The sequence below is a fragment of the Equus quagga genome, chromosome 1 (assembly GCF_021613505.1).
Source record: "Equus quagga isolate Etosha38 chromosome 1, UCLA_HA_Equagga_1.0, whole genome shotgun sequence".
Classification (NCBI taxonomy): Eukaryota; Metazoa; Chordata; class Mammalia; order Perissodactyla; family Equidae; genus Equus; species Equus quagga.
In genome coordinates, this window is record NC_060267.1 from 2166509 (window position 1) to 2183823 (window position 17315).

Sequence of the window (17315 nt, forward strand, 5' to 3'; positions counted from 1 at the left end):
CCACAGTGCGTTCTGTCAGGCACCCGGGGAAGGAGATACAAAAGGAGAGAAGATACACAGCGACATGTCAGGGAACATAAGGGGACAGTATCTCAGGGCTGGGGCCCTGTGGAACCAGAGACAGGGTTAATGAAGGCCACCTCAGCTGGGTGTTGGAAGTGGTGATGGCCGTTGAATGGAGGCAGGCGGAGTATTATTCAACAACTGCCAGTGTTAGAAGTTCCACTAGCCGCCAGACCCCATCTGAGACTCCAGCCACCTCCTGTCTCTGCTTCTATCATGGAGCAAGGAAGTTCCAGATCTGCTCTTTGAAGTTAGCCCTTCCCACTCCACCAGGATGAACATGAAAAGGAGTCATGGGAGAGGGGAGGCAAAAAAAAGTAAAAAGGGTAAGAAGAGAATGGTGAGAAGAAAGCACCCATTTCAGAGAGAGCTCTGAAGTCCAAAACGGTCAGGCAGAACATTTGAGCTAATATCCAACAAGCAATAGAATTATTGAAGGTTTTTTTCAATATTTACATCAGCGGAGCGACATGAAGATATCTGTAAAATAATCTACAAATGAACCAAAACTGGGGGACACCAAAGGCAGTGAAGCCCATTTCGGCAGATGTACCACGATCTTGGAGGAGGGCGTAAGCCAGGGTCTGTCCTGGGAAGGTGTGAACCAAACACACACGCACGAAAGTGCTAAAATTTAACCAAGACAAAAAATGAAATTCACGTAACACGACAGTAACGTGAAAAATAGGAAGAGTTGAAATTTTGGAATCTGGAATGATATTTTGGTAACTTACGTTGCCGGCAGAGCACGTACGCATGGTATTCTGGAGGCAGGTCCGGGGACTGAAACAAGGACCAGAGGAGGCCCAGCGCTTCAAAGGCGCAGTGGCCTTCAGGAGGTTTCCGGCGCCCCTGAAACAATCAGTTAGGGTTCTCTTATCCACAGTACTAATATGCTAAGACGTCATCATCAGGGCGGCGGGAGCGGGTCCCTTTGTGTCCCCTCCAACTTCCAGTGAGGGGCACATCCCTAACCCAACCAGGGCCACTCTGCCGCCGCCGGGGGCGGGAGGGATGCGCACGTGGTACACAGAAGGCGGGGCTCGGAGAGAGGACCCGACAGCGGGGAGCGGGGAGCTGGGATCCTGACCCCCGACCCCGAGAACCCGGCGGGCAGCAGCAGGGGCGCCTGACGGTGGAGGTGGAGCACGCGATCGCCCCCGGCCCACCAGCTTCCCGCCCCGGGACCGGACGGTGGAGGGGGCCCGGGCCTCCCGGGGCGCAGGTGAGACGCAGAGCCCGCCTGAGGGGACCGGGGACCCGCGCTCCACCGGGCGGACGGCGAGACCCCAGACCGGCAGCGCTCCCCCGGGGCGGGTCCCCGACCCAAGGGCGCCCGCAGGGAGGAGCCAGCAAGCGCACGAAAGGCCGAATCGATGTTATTCCGGCAGTATCTTAAGGTCCCATTTCGGGGGCACTGTTGTCCGTGCCATCGAGTCCATTCTGCCTCCCGGCGACCGTGGGCACGCGCCTGTCATATGTCACTCAGCACCTGGGGGCGCTCCCGGCTGCTGGTCGCTGCGCACGCGCTCCCATTTTCTGTTGCTTTTTATTCCTGTAAACAGTCCATTTTACAATTTGTTAACACATTCAACATTTCTGAGTGCCTTCTAATGAGCTAGTGCTTTCAGATATTTTTGTTTTTAAATCGTTATTTGCAAATGTAAAAAACTCCGTATCATATAATTCAGAGCTGGCTATAGGACAAAAAGGCCACAAACTTTTAAACAATTGGTATTTTTTTTAAGCTGGTATTATCTTTTAATACCAAATAATTGGAATTATTTTTTAACAATTGGTATATTTTGTAAATACCAAATCAAAACCCAATTCAGAGTCCAACCAACCAGTAAAGCCACAGACTTCTCACAGCCCCAGGCATGAGCCCGCAGCCGGTGTCACGAGCCCACAGACCTACACACCAATCAGTACCTTTAAAACTCTTGTTAAAAGAAAAATCTAAACTAACTGACCCAGCAGCTCACCGCGGTCTGGCTCAGGTGCCCCCAGGCTCCTGCTTTAAATCAGCTTCCGGACTCAAGTCACAGTAAACTTAGTCAGCAGCTGGATGTGTGTGTCACCATCAGGGAGAGGTTCTCCCCCCATGGCATTTAGCTCCACCAACGCAGAGAAGTCACGGGCAATTACAACAGGGCTTTCCCGGCTGACAATCGGCAGGGTGCCCAGCCCTGACTCCTCCTCCTGCCGCACCTACAGCCCCTCCAGAAGGTTCCCTAAAACTTGTGGAAAAACCGCTGAAGCCAACCTGTCACGTGGTAACACACGTGAACAGGACACGGAGGAAGCAGCATTTCGTGGCCCTGCCGCATCTAACATCATTCTCTCAGGCTGGTCTTAGTGCCTTGGAGATTCCGATGGCATCCCACTGCCCATTGATACGTGGACCTCCAAAGTGGGCAGACACGACCATTCCCAAAAAAGCAGCATATTCAGACTTATACCTTTGATTACCTAAATAGATGATATTCAAATACAATTTCTATTTTAACAAAACTCACTGTTAGGAAAAAACTGTAAGATCCAATAATCACATTCTTGAAACAATTCTTAATCAAACATTTAATAAATTGTTTATTCGTACATTAATAAATAATATATGTATACTAAACCTAAAAATTTAGACAATCAAAGCTATATTAGTATGGATAGACATGCTGAATGAGATCCTATCTGAACACACTTGCATGGTTTTCTTTCTTCTTCTTCTTCTCCCCAAAGTCCCCCAGTATATAGCTGTATATTCTAGTTGTGCCTACCTCTGCCCCTATGTGGGATGCCAGGTCAGTGTGGCCTGATGAGCGGTGCCATGTCCGCGCCCAGGATCCAAACCGGCGAAACCCTGGGCCGCCAAAGTGGAGCACGCGAACTTAGCCACTCGGCCCCAGGGTGGCCCAAATGTTTTATGAGTAGCATAATGACTGCATGACATACCCTGAATGTACATGTCTATCAACTCTCCTCAGAAAGGATCCTTCAGTTCTTGCTGAAGTATTCTAAGTCCCAAATTAATAACACTTCCCTGTATGTGAGGACCACCCGCTGAGGCCCAACCCACACACGTGCACAAGGGAAGTCCCGCGTGTGCAGTCTTTGTCTTCACAGCTTAACACACCATGCTGTGCAGCAGTACCTCGCAGTTCTGTTCTAAACTTAGAGCTCAGCTGATTGTACTGTCCTCCCCCGAGCATGTCACATATGGGAGGAAGATACTGGGACCTTAAGTCAAAGTGGTTATTTTTGCTCTTTTGCTGAAGATTCATACTTAAAGATAAATGAAGATGTTAGTCTGTGAGTTCGAGGGTTATTTTAGAAGCCTGTGTTGCGATCCCGTCATTCTTGAAACAAAGTAGTGCAGCGTTTCTGTACCATCTGGAGAGAAGCTACGACACTTCCAGCTAGTTTAAAAACAGGCAGTCCTCCTGTTTCCTAAACTTCTGGGTTATTCTTCGTGAATTCACTGGTTTCTACAAGTGGCCTTAAGCAAAGGTTTGAAACCCAGGGAACTCCCAGGAACCCTGGGACCCGGCCCGAGAACATTCTTCAAAGTGTCTCAGAATGGTTTTCCTCACAGGGGAAACAAGAGATTGCACTAATCCTGCAAAGAGGTGTGGCAAAGTCAGACCTGGAGCATAGTTGCAAGCTGCACCGGGGGGCTTAAAAAAATTCAGTCTTAGGTACATGAGGGCTGCTCTCAAAGACTTCTCAACTGACACCACCCTCCCCACCCCGCCCTGACCATCCCCCAGAGGGTGGGGCACCTCTCTGCTTACATAGCACCAAATATAACTACTAATTTCTTCTTCATGTGCCAGAGTATTTTAAGAGGCTCTGAAAGACTAACTAAGGATCAGAAGGTTTAAGAGCATGTAAAATTTAAATATTATCTTTCATAAAAACTTTTTCTCCTTACATGAGAGGCACTAAATAAATTACGTTTAAATGTCCTACTTATATTTTCTAAGGATTGGCTCCTGCTCATTTAAGAGAAAGTGGAAATTATTTAAAATAGGGGTGGGGTAAATGATGAGCTATATATCTAAGTCAACTTACATTAAAACCCAAATATAAAATATAAACAGAAGTGAAATTTTCCTAAAAGGAAGTAAATATTCTCTATTCCCCCTGCTAAGGCAGGTAAATTACACTGCAGAGAAGAAATCTACATGCACCAAGATAGGTCCCCACTTTGATATATGTAAAAAAATAAAAATGAATTTCATGTCTAAATGCTTCGGGCTACACAGTTAGAACTATGTAAGTCTACTTTCAGGGCCAGCCCCGCTAGGGGAAGTAGGTCAGCACGATCATCTGAATGGGCTGCCTGCACACGGGGCACGGCTTGTTCCTCCTCTTCAGCTTCTTCGCGCACGTGAAGCACGCCATGAGGTGCCCTGTTTTGCCGTGGACGATGCACCCATTCTTTGGTCGACCTTGGCAAATCACACACGGCTCAGTGGCGTTGAGGGGCAGGCTGGCCTCCATGCTTTCCTCCTTGTCGGGTGCGTCTTCCCTCTCCAGCTCACCGGGGCCTTCCTGGCTGCTGTGAGCACCGCTGGTGGAAGCTGGCGGCTGGGAGCAGCCCTCACTCTCCTGGGACTGGGATGCCTGGGCGGCAGCAGCGTCGTCGTCCTCAGTGCACACTTCCCTGGGATGGCCCCCCTCGGTCTTCCTGCAGTCGGGGACATCAACGCCCTCCTCCCCGGGGCCGGAGCCTTCTGGGGCCACGCTCCCGCTCCCAGGGGCCTTTGCTTTGCCTTCAGGAAGCCAGCTCTCACGAAGGGCCCAGCACCTGCTGCAGTGTGACGGCAGCGGGGGGTTCGTCTCGCCGCAGGAAGTGCACTTCCAGTAGTCCTTCAAGGAAACAAGACAGTGAGTCTCCGCGCCCTCGGGGACCTAGTCACAGCAGCACTAGCACCTCCGACGTGTCAGGTACCATGCATCATCACACAGCTCAATTTTCAGCATTTCATGTTTTATCTCAAACAGTCTTTCCTCAAGTATAAAGTTGTAAGTACATTTTTTTTCAGCCAAACCATGCTGAAGAACCCTAAAACCAAACGTGTACTCGCCGTGATCTTGGTCACGTATCTATGCCATGACTATTTGAGAACACACACGGTGCTGGTTCATTTAATGGAAGCAAGTGCTATGGGATCTCCTCCTCGGTGACAAGGCCTGTACCCACTCCAGCCTGACGGGGTCCCACAGGACTGCGCCCAGAGCCCACCCCATCAGTCTAGACGGAACTACCGCCCAACCTGCCACCGACGGAGACTCCCTAAGAAGTGCTCTGAACCAGGGCTCAAGCCAGTGCTCCCTAACTTCCTCCACAAAGGAAGTGCTAAGACATTCTTCTCAGCCATCACTGCCAGCTCAAATCTGTCATCTCTGTCACTTTCTAAAATGCACACCCTTCACAGTCCATCCTTCTTGTGTTCCTGTCTCTGTAACCGCTCCCTGCTGCTTCCTCACCCCACTGCCTATTCCCCAACCTTCCCACCATGCAATCTGGACAGCCTCCCATGCCCTGCCTCCTTTCTGAACATGTCCTCATCTACCTGCCTTAACTGAGGCATGGGTCTTGCCTGAGGACACTGGACACGTAGAACTTGCCACAAGGCTTGGGCTTCTCTTGCACAAATAATGTAACTCTTTTTAAACTGTCTGACAAATGACGTGAGACGTGAGCAGTAAGGATGGAGAGAGTTCATTCTCCCACTTGGTTATTCCACGTTCCCAAGGGAGGTTTCTACTAACTGATAAAATCGAAGGCAAAGGTCTTGAAATTTGGGGGGGGGGGGGGGGCGGACGTGCTTCATTGAGTCCAACAACTTCAAGATCTGAGGCCGAAACATTTCACTCAACCTGACATCAGATGAGTCAACTAGTTACTTGAATTATTTTCAAATATAGCAAAATAATTTTACATTTTCAACTTCTTTTCTTGCATTTGGATAATTAATAAATGTTTCCAACTCGGAAAAGAAAAATGAGATTTCCTATTCAAATATAATACAAGGCAGTATTAAGAACAAAAGTGAAAGCAATAATATTCAGTTAAAAAAAACTTCCAAAGCCTCAGGAACCCAATAAGGCATGAAATATAAATGTTTAATTCCTGATTTCTTTAATGGCAAATCCTACCACATTCTCTAATACACATCAGTGGAACAAATGTTTCTGTTTGACGCGGCTGGCAAACGTTGGGAGCTGTCAGAGCTGGGTGCTAAGCACCCTGGGCAGGCACGACACCACCCTCTCTGCTATACATACCGGAAATGTTCCATAAAAGTTCTTTAAAAGTTCAAATTCCAGCACAGAAAAACCCGAAAACATGTAACAACAGATGCCAACGCAGCAAATAAAGGAACAAGAATGCTTTAAATCATTAAAACTTTAAAAAGATTTAACTTTATAAAAATTCCCTCACGTCAGAAAGTAGGCTAGACCTCTTTCTCCAACCTCGACCTCATGTTATTTTTTGATTCCTTAAAAAAGCAGATGTATACTTACAGCTAAGGAGATTTCAGGATCTTCTTCAAATGAATCTGTATCGCTCTCCTCTGCCTGATACACAGTCACTCGATATACCTAATAAAATAAACCCATTGGCATCAATTCATCACCTTTTTTCTTCAACCAGGAAAGCTTCTTAGTGGTAAGTCCTAAACCACAGCGTATGTTCCCATATGTGAGAAATTCTGAAACAGAAGTCCAGTGGAACGCGTGAGTGTAGAGGACAGTGACATCCTCTCGCACATGGTAAAAAGGCAGCAGACAGGATGTGTACACAAATGAAGAAAAAATTCAGTACGAGTATTTTTATTCTATAAATATGGAGGTATTGAGTGACAGTGAAGCGGCGGGGAACGCTGAAGGTGTCACCTCCAGAAACAGGTCTGGAGGTGCTGTGTGACTCTAACCGGGCACACACTTTACTTTTATAAAAAGTAAATTAATATTAAATGAGGGGAACTGAATTAAATGTTTTTAAAAATGAGCAGCCTATTATAAGAATGCTCATTAAGGCCTACTGACTTCTTGGCATTAGCTCTCGTAAGAACATAAGTCAGACAACAAGGAACCACAGAAGCCTCAAATCCACAGAACAATATTCTAGTTTGAACAAATCAAGAGCCAAAGATTTCCGGCGCAATCCGAATACACTATTGTTTCAATCTCATCAGTCAATGAACGTGAAAAACATTTAACAACTTTGGAACAGAGAGGAAAAGCCTACCTCGTCATCGTCATCCGAGGGCTCCTGCCCCTCCTCGCTGAGGCTGTAATCTTCCGAATCGAGTGACTCCACTTCAAATTCCACACTGAACTGGTCTGAAACGGAATCCTGATCCAACCAGTCACCTGAGCGTTCACTGACGCCAGCATCCAGATCCTGAAATCCGGAAGGAAAAGCGACTTAACGTGCACGACCCGCTGGCCTCCGTAAAAGCTCCCCAACTCCCCAGTGCGCCCCAACTCCCTCAGAGCCAGCCTCCGCCGACACCAGACCACGATTCGGGGGCACTGCCACGGTAACGTCATTCCCTGTTCAAAACGCCACCACTAACGGAAAGGGTCGAAGCCCCTTGGCAGTCAAGGCTCATACGGTGCGACGACGTTAGCGCCTTCGTCTTCTGTCCAGGAGACACTCGCTCCCCCCAATAAATATCGACGAGCAGCCAGATCTAGATGGTTCCCCAAACCAAACCTGGCACCTCGATTCCCTCCCTTTCCCTCTCTGACTGGAACAACCGGACAGTTTCTAAGTCCTGCTCACGCTTTTCTGCCGAAGTCTCTGTCAATCCCATAGTGAAAACAGCTCTTCCCCCTTCAATGATCCTGACCACTTAGACGGTATTATTGAACAGCATATCTTTTCACAAAAATTATGCAAAACATTACTTTGCATGCATGTTTCTTATCTGAACTATACACACTTCAAGAGTTAAGACCATGTCTCAGTCATCTTTCTATCTTCAGATCAGAAGAATGCCAACAGCTACAACACGCACAGTAATTCTGAGATTTATGTTTTCAAATAAACTTTGAGAATAATTTCTTCAGAAGAGCTTTTAGACATAATTTTCTAAAATTTATTTTTAAAATTCTGTAACTGCTCCTGTGACGCCTCATTTTAGGACTTTAGTTAATAGTCTGAGAACCTAATAAGACCTTCAGTCCCACGATACTGCTGTCGGGGGCTGGGGCAGGGACATGTGACAAAGCAGAAGGCTGGCATATAGAAAGGACAGTGGTCTGGGAGTCAGGATACATACCGTCTTACTCTGGACTTGCCACTAAGCGGCTGTTCCACCTCGGACATCTTTCACCTGTGAAGGCCGCAGCCCCTCCCCCATGACAGGAGTCTGGACTGAATGCACTCTACGAGTTCCATCATTTATAAAAACAACAACAAAGCGTATTATTTTATAACCACTGAGATCAAAAACCTGTTTTTTACAGCAATGTCAGCACAGCAGTAGCAGCAGCCACACCGCAGTCCTGGGGCCTCACAGGGCTCTATCAACAACCAGGTTAACATCACAAGTCTAGCTGGAAACACCTCTAAGAAAGCAACCCAACAAACTGGGTACTTCAATTAACTAGCCTTCAGTGCACTAAGTCTAAAATGAAGAGGTAAGTCACAACAAAAGTTAAGACTCAGAAAGCATCTTCTGGGCCAGCCCAGTGGCGCAGCGGTTACGTCCACGCGTTCTGCTTTGGTGGCCCGGGGCTTGCCCGTTCAGATTCCTGGTGTAGATCTACACACCACTTGTCAAGTCATGCTGGGGCAGGTGTCCCACATATAAAGCAGAGGAAGATGGGCACGGATGTTAGCTCAGGGCCAGTCTTCCTCAGCAAAAAAGAGGAGGACTGGTGGCAGATGTTAACTCAGGGCTAATGTTCCTCAAAAAAAAAAGAAAGAAATAAAAGCATCTTCTATGGCAGGGTGGGCAGACAATGGCCCACCACCCATCTATTTTTATGAATATGGGTTTACAGCCACAGCCACGCCCACCCATGCACCCGCTGTCCAGGGCTGCTCCAGCCTTACACAGCAGAGCTGAGCAGCTGCACCAGAGACCACATGGCCTGCAAAGCCCAAAACAGTCACTATCTGGCCCTCTAGAGAAAGTTTGCCCACCCCTCGTCTAGGGTACTATGAAGAAAGCAAGTATTAAAAGTTGCTTTTAAAAAGTTTTGGCTAATGTTCAAAAAAGAACAACCTAGAAACTTTTAAATATTATATATTTAAAAAGCATCAGACAGCCTTAATCTGGAAATATCTTAAATTTTGAAGTCAGAAATGCCTGGTTTTGTCTGAATTCCAATTGTGACAATTATTAGTTACAGGATCTTGAGTTGTTTGAAACTCTCAAGTCTCAGTTTTCCCATCTGAAGAGTTTGAGGCTGCTGAGATGATAAAGTGATATATATCATGTAAACTGCCCAGTTTAGGGCCTAGAAAATAGCCTCGGTTCCCTAATTTATTGAACCCAAAAGAAAGAAGAGATGGAGGCGAATGCACGTGGCTTCAGCTCCCTTCACAGTGGCGAACGATGACACTGAGTGATGACATGACATGAGGGAGGCTAAAACGAAGAAAAAAAATGGGCCCTACAAAAGCTTTAATGACTGGGGACGCAGCCCGAAAAGCAGCAGATTTTTACTAGATAGGATTTTTAGAAGAGAGTGTAGGAGAGGACTAACAAAAAAAAAAAAGGAAATAGCCTCTGCGTTGCTTTGATAACACAGCAGCGCCACAGGCAGAAAGCAAGAACCAGGACAGCCAAGACCATTCAGCGAGGATTCTGAAACAGCTCTGTCAAAGACTGAGTCTAACGGGGCAGAGCAGTTCTATTTAAACCATTTGCAAGAAATAAAATTATCCACACGTCAAGTTTGTGTACATGTCAAGTTTTCTTTAACTGGATTCAATTCTCACATCAGACGTATTTGCTCTCAAGAACCTGTATTTTTTTCATAGCATTTATTAAATGTTTTAGTTGCTTGTCTGACTGTTCATGATTTCTCTCCACGCGGGCAGGGACTCTGTCTGCCCCGACTACCCCTCTGTCTCTACCGCAAACGGGGCCGGGCCTCCAGGAGACCTTAGAGCATCTCCTGAAGGGAGAACTTGTTCTCGGAGCCCGTCATGCCCTCTAGTGGCCAATCCAGGGACCAGCTCCACCAATGCTGACGCGGCACGTCTGCCTCCGCAAGTCCCTGCTCTGGAGAAGCCGGTAAACACAAGACGGGACAAGGATACAGGAAAAGTGAGAGCAGGTCACTGTCACAGCGGGTTCAGTCCTTCCATCTTCTAGAGAACTAGGAATGACCACTAATATCTCCCATAATGACCAGGAGACACGGCCACAGCTCAAATAAAGGTTCCCGATTTAGCGACGTGTCAAAGACACATTGAATGACAAGAAGGAAAATATCCCATTTGTCGAGCATTCTTGTTAGCAAAAACTGTTTTACCAAACTTCAGTGAGATCTCTTATGAATTTTACTCCTGGCTAATACTTTGGAATTTTGTATCCGACAACCAGGAACCACAGCTCTCGCCCGCGATCCGTGCGATAATGACCCGTATGTCACAGCCTGAGCGCACAGACCTTCCCTGATGTCTGGACCTACGTGGGCACATGGGAACCGCAGACTACGCTGACATGCTACCGACAGCTGGAACAAAAAAGATACTTCTACTCTAAATATTCAAGACAACTTTGCCTTAGAACCCTAGACACCTAACTGAACCAAATTTTCATTTTTGTTCCTTATTTTTTAAAAAGTAAAACTTCTAAATTCTCAGACTACTCTATACTCCAGTTTATCTGACTTTACCACTGGCGCAGTGGCCCACAAGCTTCTCCAACACGGAAGGTGACATTAATAACTATTCATGTTGGTCCTAATTTTGCCAACATACCCCAGTGCAACTCCGCTACCTTCCACCCTTCTCCCCACACCTGGGGTTGGGGGAGAGCGAGAGCAGTTTCACTGGACAGAAATTCCCCGGTATACAGCAGCAACCGCACGCCACACACGCGCTCGCTATCTGAATGCTGCCCAGCATGGCAGAGCCGGATTGCAAAGCCAGGAGTCCCGTTTGACTTAAAACGAGGAGGTTACCGGATCGGACGGCGTCCCGGCTGACTCGCTGCTGCTGCCGCCGTCGCAGCAGATCTCCCGGATGACACACAGCGCGAGGCCCTCGTCGAAGGACAGCGAGACGCTGTCGGACTTGTGGCGCTTCCTCTGCCGCTCACCAGGCAACTCGTCGGAGTTTTCTTCTGGATGTGCAAGGAAACGAGTTAGTCCAATGGCTATACTGTGATTTACTTAGAAATTGAACTGTCATGAGTACCTATTTCTACTGAAATTCAGTTTCAATGAAATAAACAGAGAAAAATAGTGTAGTCCTAGGGTTTCAAAAGTCAACACTATTGTACGGAATCCGCCTGTCTGAGAGTTACAGCAGAACACTCTATTTCCAAAAGCTTTTTAAGCTTCTTTCAGAACTTTATCTCCTTTAACTCACAATTTAATTCATCTAGAGCTTTCATTAACTAAACAATATAGGATTTGTCTGTCAAAGTCAAACTTTAGGATATAAGATTTTTCTCCTGAAAATAACCAAAAATGCTTAATTTACTTAGAAGGTATTCTTAATCTTTCAAATTTCCTCAGTACCTACCCTGTATTTTCAACAGGAATCAAAATCAATGATCAAAGGCCCCGAGAGAAGTCCCTCACCGGGCTTGTGCTCCCCATAGGAACAGGCGGTCTGGGCTGAGTGACATCGGACAGAAGCCCACACCCCGCTACTGCTATGTCTCACCTCCATTAAAAATAACACTTGGGGTTTTTCTGATTATTAAAGAATTATATTACTCACTGTAGAAATCTTAAAAAAATAGAAAAAAAACAAAATGTAAACTTCTGTAATGCTACCATTGAGAGAAAACTACTATAGACATTTTAGTGTAGTAATTTTCCAGTGGCTTTTTCAGTTTATTTCCTTTTTTAAAAAAATATTTGAAACACACACTACAAATATACGTACATATATATACAATTTCTGGATTATTTTCTCTGAAATGTTCTTCTACATTATCTTTAATGGCTGCAGAAAATGGTGTCCATGACATGGGTCCATGTACGGTCCATCGTAATTGAACCGCTCAGTCCACATATCTGAGCACCTGCTTCCTGTCGGGCACAGCTCCAGGCCGCGGAGCTACAAACGTGAAGTCAGCCATCATTCTGGCCACCAGAGGAAGTTTACATTCAAACATCAAAGCAACTGAAATACACATTTATGAGCTACAAGTGCTGTGTAGGAAACAGCAGGGTGCTAGGGCAAAGAATAACAAGAAAACGGGGGCCACCCTGTGGCTGAGTGGTTAAAGTTCCGTGTGCCCCACTTCAGGGTTCCCGGGTTCGGATCCCAGGCACAGACACACTCCACTCATCGGCCATGCTGTGGAGGCATCCCACATATAAAAGAGAGGAAAACTGGCACAGATGTTAGCTCAGGGACAATCTTCCTCAAGCAAAAAAAGAGGAAGATTGGCAGTGGATATTAGCTCAGGGCAAATCTTTCTCACCAAAAAAAAATTAAATAAAATAACAAGAAAGGATTGCTTTTCTGGGTGGTTAGAAACAGCTTCTCCAAGAAGGTCATATTTAAGTAAAAACAGAAAAACGAGGAGCTGGTCTTGCAAAGTGGAGGTAGAAGAGCTCCTGGCATAAAAAAAAACTGTGTGCAAATGGCCCTAAAGCAGGAAGATGGGAGGAACCAAAGCAAGCAGTGCAGCAGAGACACTGCAGGTGGAGGAGAGGCCCCAAAGCAGGCTGCAGGCAGGTCAGGGCCTCGCAGACCCAGGAAAAAGAGTGAGTTTAACTGAAGGTCAAAGGTAAGTGACCAAAGTAGCTACGTGGGGAAGTGACAGGGTTTCATTCCCCTTTCGCCGTCTCTCTGGGGACTGTGTGAAGGAACAGAAGGGCAGAAGCTGCTGCCGTGGTCCAGGCAGGGGACGGCCACAGCCTGGACCAGACGGAGGACATCCTCATCACCACAGGTATTTCCAGTTACCAACAATGTCATAGGGGCCGGCGCTGTGGCCGAGTGGTTAAGTTCCCCGCTTGGCTTCAGCAGCCCAGGGTTTCGCTGGTTCGGATCCTGGGCGCGGACATGGCACCACTCATCAGGCCATGCTGAGGCGGTGTTCCACATAGCACAACCAGAGGCACTCACAAGGAGAATATACAGCTATGTACTGGGGGGATTTGGGGAGAAGAAGGAGGAAAAAAATATACTGGCAACAGATGTTAGCTCAGATGCCAATCTTTAAAAAAAAAAATTTTTTTTTTAAATCTCCTAATTAATACCTCTACATAGAATCTTTGCATTTCTGATCATACCCCTAGGATAGATTCCAAGAATGGAGCTACTGGGGCAATGGTAAGAACGCAAGCCTTTCTAAAGTCCAAAGGTTTAACCAATTTAAACTAAGTGGCACACCATCAGTGTGTCAGTGCCAAGACACGTCAGCAAGGATCAGTACAAAGACTTACCTTTGCTAATTTATAGACCAGAAAAGACACTTTTCCGCATTTTTTATTATCCACAAAGCTAAATCGCTAATATCCACCCTCAAACTTATTAGTCATTTGTATTTACTATGAAATACCTCTTGGTGTTTTGGGTTTTGTTTTTTTACCTTTTCAAATTTTTGATATTTTTCTTAGTGACTTTTGGGAACTTTTTATGTAATAAAGACATTAACACTGTCAAATTTAAAGTGACTATCTTTCAAATTTGTCGTAATTTTTTTCATCTATCTTTTAAACTCATTGGGAATTCATCTTGGTATAGGGTACAAACATAACTTGATTTTTTTCCCAAATTATCAACCATTCGTTGAGTCCCACGAAGACAGCTTCTGCCCTCTGACCTCACGCACAGACTCTGGCCGGGGTTTCCTGATCCGGGCTCAGGGCCTGCTGCGCTCGTCCTCACCTGGATCACACCGTCTTGGGGATTACGACTTCTGACCAGGCAACGGCCTCCCCCGCTGCCTTTTCTCTGCAAAAATGCTCTCAGCTATTTTCTTTTCCTCGTCTTCATTTCTAAGACACTATTTACTTTCTCTGTTTTTAAACTCATTGTTATGTTTTATCATTTATGAGAAACAACAAAATATTTTAATTGCTAAGATGACTAAGAATAACGACTAAGATACAGTTTACATCCTTGTCCTCTCTCATCCTGAATAATGGCGTTGGCTAATGACGAAATCCAGGGGGCACAGTAAACCGTGCCTGCTGCAGTCAATCAGAAAAATGCTGCTAAGACAGCAATTTTTAAACCAGATAAGTCATATAAAAATGAGAATGACAGAAACTCAGAAATTCATTCATCTAAACCAAAAAAGCACAAGGTCATTAAGCCGCCAATTTCCTGAGCAAACAAACTCAGAGTGCCAGCGCTCATACCCGTCTCACTGATGGCTCTCCTCCTAGATGACGTGGGCGGCCTAGACACCAAAGCCGAAGACGACGGCTTCTCTTCCTGCAGCTCCTGCACAGCGGCCTAAGCATTCAGGAAAGGGAGAACACAACTTAACCTGTAACACCAGGAAGCTGAAGATTCTTTGTTTGAAATAATTTTTCCAATTTTCAAGAAACATCACAGCTGACTGAGTTCATTTCAAGATTACCTTTTGATCACTCCCACCTTCAAGGGGACAACTGTTTTCACTCACAGATGTGCCTGAATCTGATGGTTCTGAAAGAAAATAAAAACAAAGAATCACCAACTAAGAAAGAAAGGGCTGCTCCACAGACATCAGTCCAGGAGAAACTCCTTACACAACTGGACCTGTCAACAACAGTAAACGTGTCTCCCAGGTGCCACCTGTGCGAGACAGTTCCATGTTAATATAGAAGATACACGAGAGTAATTATAAAGTATAATAAACAACGGAATTATCATAAGATAACTTCGTGGAGAAGATGGAGCAAGGGTTATTTGGCAGAGACAGTTCTAAGGAACGAGGAATCGGGAAAGGGTGCGCAGGAGAACGTGCAGCAGGAGGCCCAGGAAAGGCCACTGCAGAAGGAGGGGACGCCGTGTGAAGACGGCATCCAGAAGTGCACTGCAGGCAGTTCTTTATCACTGGAATGTAAGCAGGACCAGCAAGGATCCCGTGTGTGCTGCTGAACAGCACAAACATGTCCACAGGCAGCACTCAAGCCCGCCTCTCTGCATTCTTCCCAGCCGATATTGAGAATCTTCCCCACGGCACTGTCGCAGCCACTCACCAATGAAAAGGTTTCATCCGAGAGATAAAACGGACTTGCTGCTTCACAGCAAGTATTTCATCCAAGAACAACAAGGAACTCGTAAATGGTCATTTTAAGCAGAAGAGTGACAAATCACTCTGGCAAAACAGGAAAGAGAGCAGAGCCAGGGAAACCCGTATCCGACAGTGACCGCAGAGACAAACGAGAGGAACTAAAGCCTAGAGCAGGCGTGGACAACAGCTCAGTCCAGAGAAATGACAAGGGGGAAACCAACGAGACCTGGTGTCTGAGATCTACAGCAGTGGAGGAAGGAGTCAAGAAGGACTCCAAGATTCTACCTGGGGAGGACAAATGGGTGGCACCATTCACCAAGAGCGAAATTCAGAAGACGAAGAGATGTGGGTGGGAAGACAATGAACTGGAGAGGATGAAACTCATAAGCAGGCTGTTAGAGTGGGTAGTTGGATGTAGAGAGCTGAAGCTCCAAACTCAAGGCTTCAGACCTGGGATGTATACGACTCCCAAAGGTCATCACCAAACACCCTCTACTACTCCCCCCAAAACATCTTCGTCTTAACAGTGAAGTCAGGCTTGGGCACTAACATTCTGCAATTATACACATTCTCATAACAGTTTATTTCTTCTTTATATTATGGGTGAGGTATTACACCAACTTTAAGTTGTACATATGGGTAGGTTATATTTTGCCTTAGTATTATAAAGGAGATGTGACAGACAGGAAGCGCTAGGTGGGACAAGGCTGAGAACACTGACACAGGAGTTCTGAAGTTCACTCTACTAGCCTGAAACTGAAACAAACTCAGAATGGCGATAACGTGAGTAACCCACAGGTTACCATCCCATTAATATCATTGTCCTAGTAATCTACCAAGGTTTAAACAAATGAATGAATACAGCAGGTATAATATTCAGAAAAGTGAAAATACTATTACAGATACTATTTACTTGCCTTCATTTGGTTCATAAACAGCTTTGTAAAACAATAAAATATCAAGTCACCAGCCTACTAATTACTTCTGTTCTGAGATAAGTTGGTGATGGCCTTTTCTGGGTCTTAAATCCTAACTTTGGAAGAATAAGTGTTCAGTTCAACACATTTACTAAACACCACATTAACAAAACTCTGTCCTGTGTGATGCAGAAGGCCAACCTGAACAGGACACAGGATCAGAAACGTAAACGTGTGAGTGTAACAAAGAGAGCAACGCAGTCTAAGTACGGAATGGGGGAGCACACAGGAGGGGTCAGGTGGTTCTGGGAAGTAAACAAGCTTCTGAGAACAGTTCTCAGGCGTAGAAAAGCCGCCTGTGGTGTTGGAGCCGGCTCCCACCGGCGCTCACAGCAGCCTGTGCACAGCTCTTCCCACGCCCCGTCTGCACTCTGAAAAGGCCATGGCGGGCGGACTCAGAGCAGGGCAATCAGCAACCACCACACATCGGGGCTTTTCCCCGGAGAAGGGGCTGTTAAACACTCACCAGTACACCGCTGTACTTACTCATGCGTATCTTTCTGGAATGAGAGCCCAGCGCCTTCATGAGATTATCAAACGGACATGCGACCCAAAAACAACCAGTTAAGACCCAGAGGTCTAAAGGCAGGGAAGTAAAATGCCACTTACCTAAATAACTTGGTAACAAAGTTCTATCCATTATGAAACACAGAGAGGACCCATCCTTTCACCTGGTCCTACCTAGTACCCACATCACTTCCCAGAGCCTTCCAATCCTGTTCCAAGGTTCGAGCACATCTTGACTAAGCAGGAGCTTCTGAAATCATCTACCTTCCAAAACAAATTCCAACTCTGATATCCCAAGACTTAAACTGATGTAAGAGGATACTTAACTTTACATATTGCAAATCTGCATTGGAACCTCAATATGACATTGTTT

General features: G+C 46.1%; 1 protein-coding gene across 4 annotated transcripts in view; it reads right to left on the reverse strand.

The window, feature by feature from the left end:
- Nucleotides 1-2628: 2628 nt before the first annotated feature.
- The window catches only part of MDM2 (MDM2 proto-oncogene), a 23539-nt gene continuing 8852 nt past the window's right edge, over nt 2629-17315 (reverse strand). For all 4 annotated transcript variants that reach the window (XM_046646188.1, XM_046646175.1, XM_046646169.1 and 1 more), the window contains 6 exons: nt 14820-14887; nt 14596-14692; nt 11227-11387; nt 7325-7480; nt 6598-6675; nt 2629-4935 (listed from right to left, as the gene is read on the reverse strand). In XM_046646188.1, coding sequence (XP_046502144.1) covers nt 4366-4935; nt 6598-6675; nt 7325-7480; nt 11227-11387; nt 14596-14692; nt 14820-14887 — 1130 coding nt within the window. In that variant the 3' untranslated portion in view covers nt 2629-4365. The remainder of the gene's footprint in view (nt 4936-6597; nt 6676-7324; nt 7481-11226; nt 11388-14595; nt 14693-14819; nt 14888-17315) is intronic.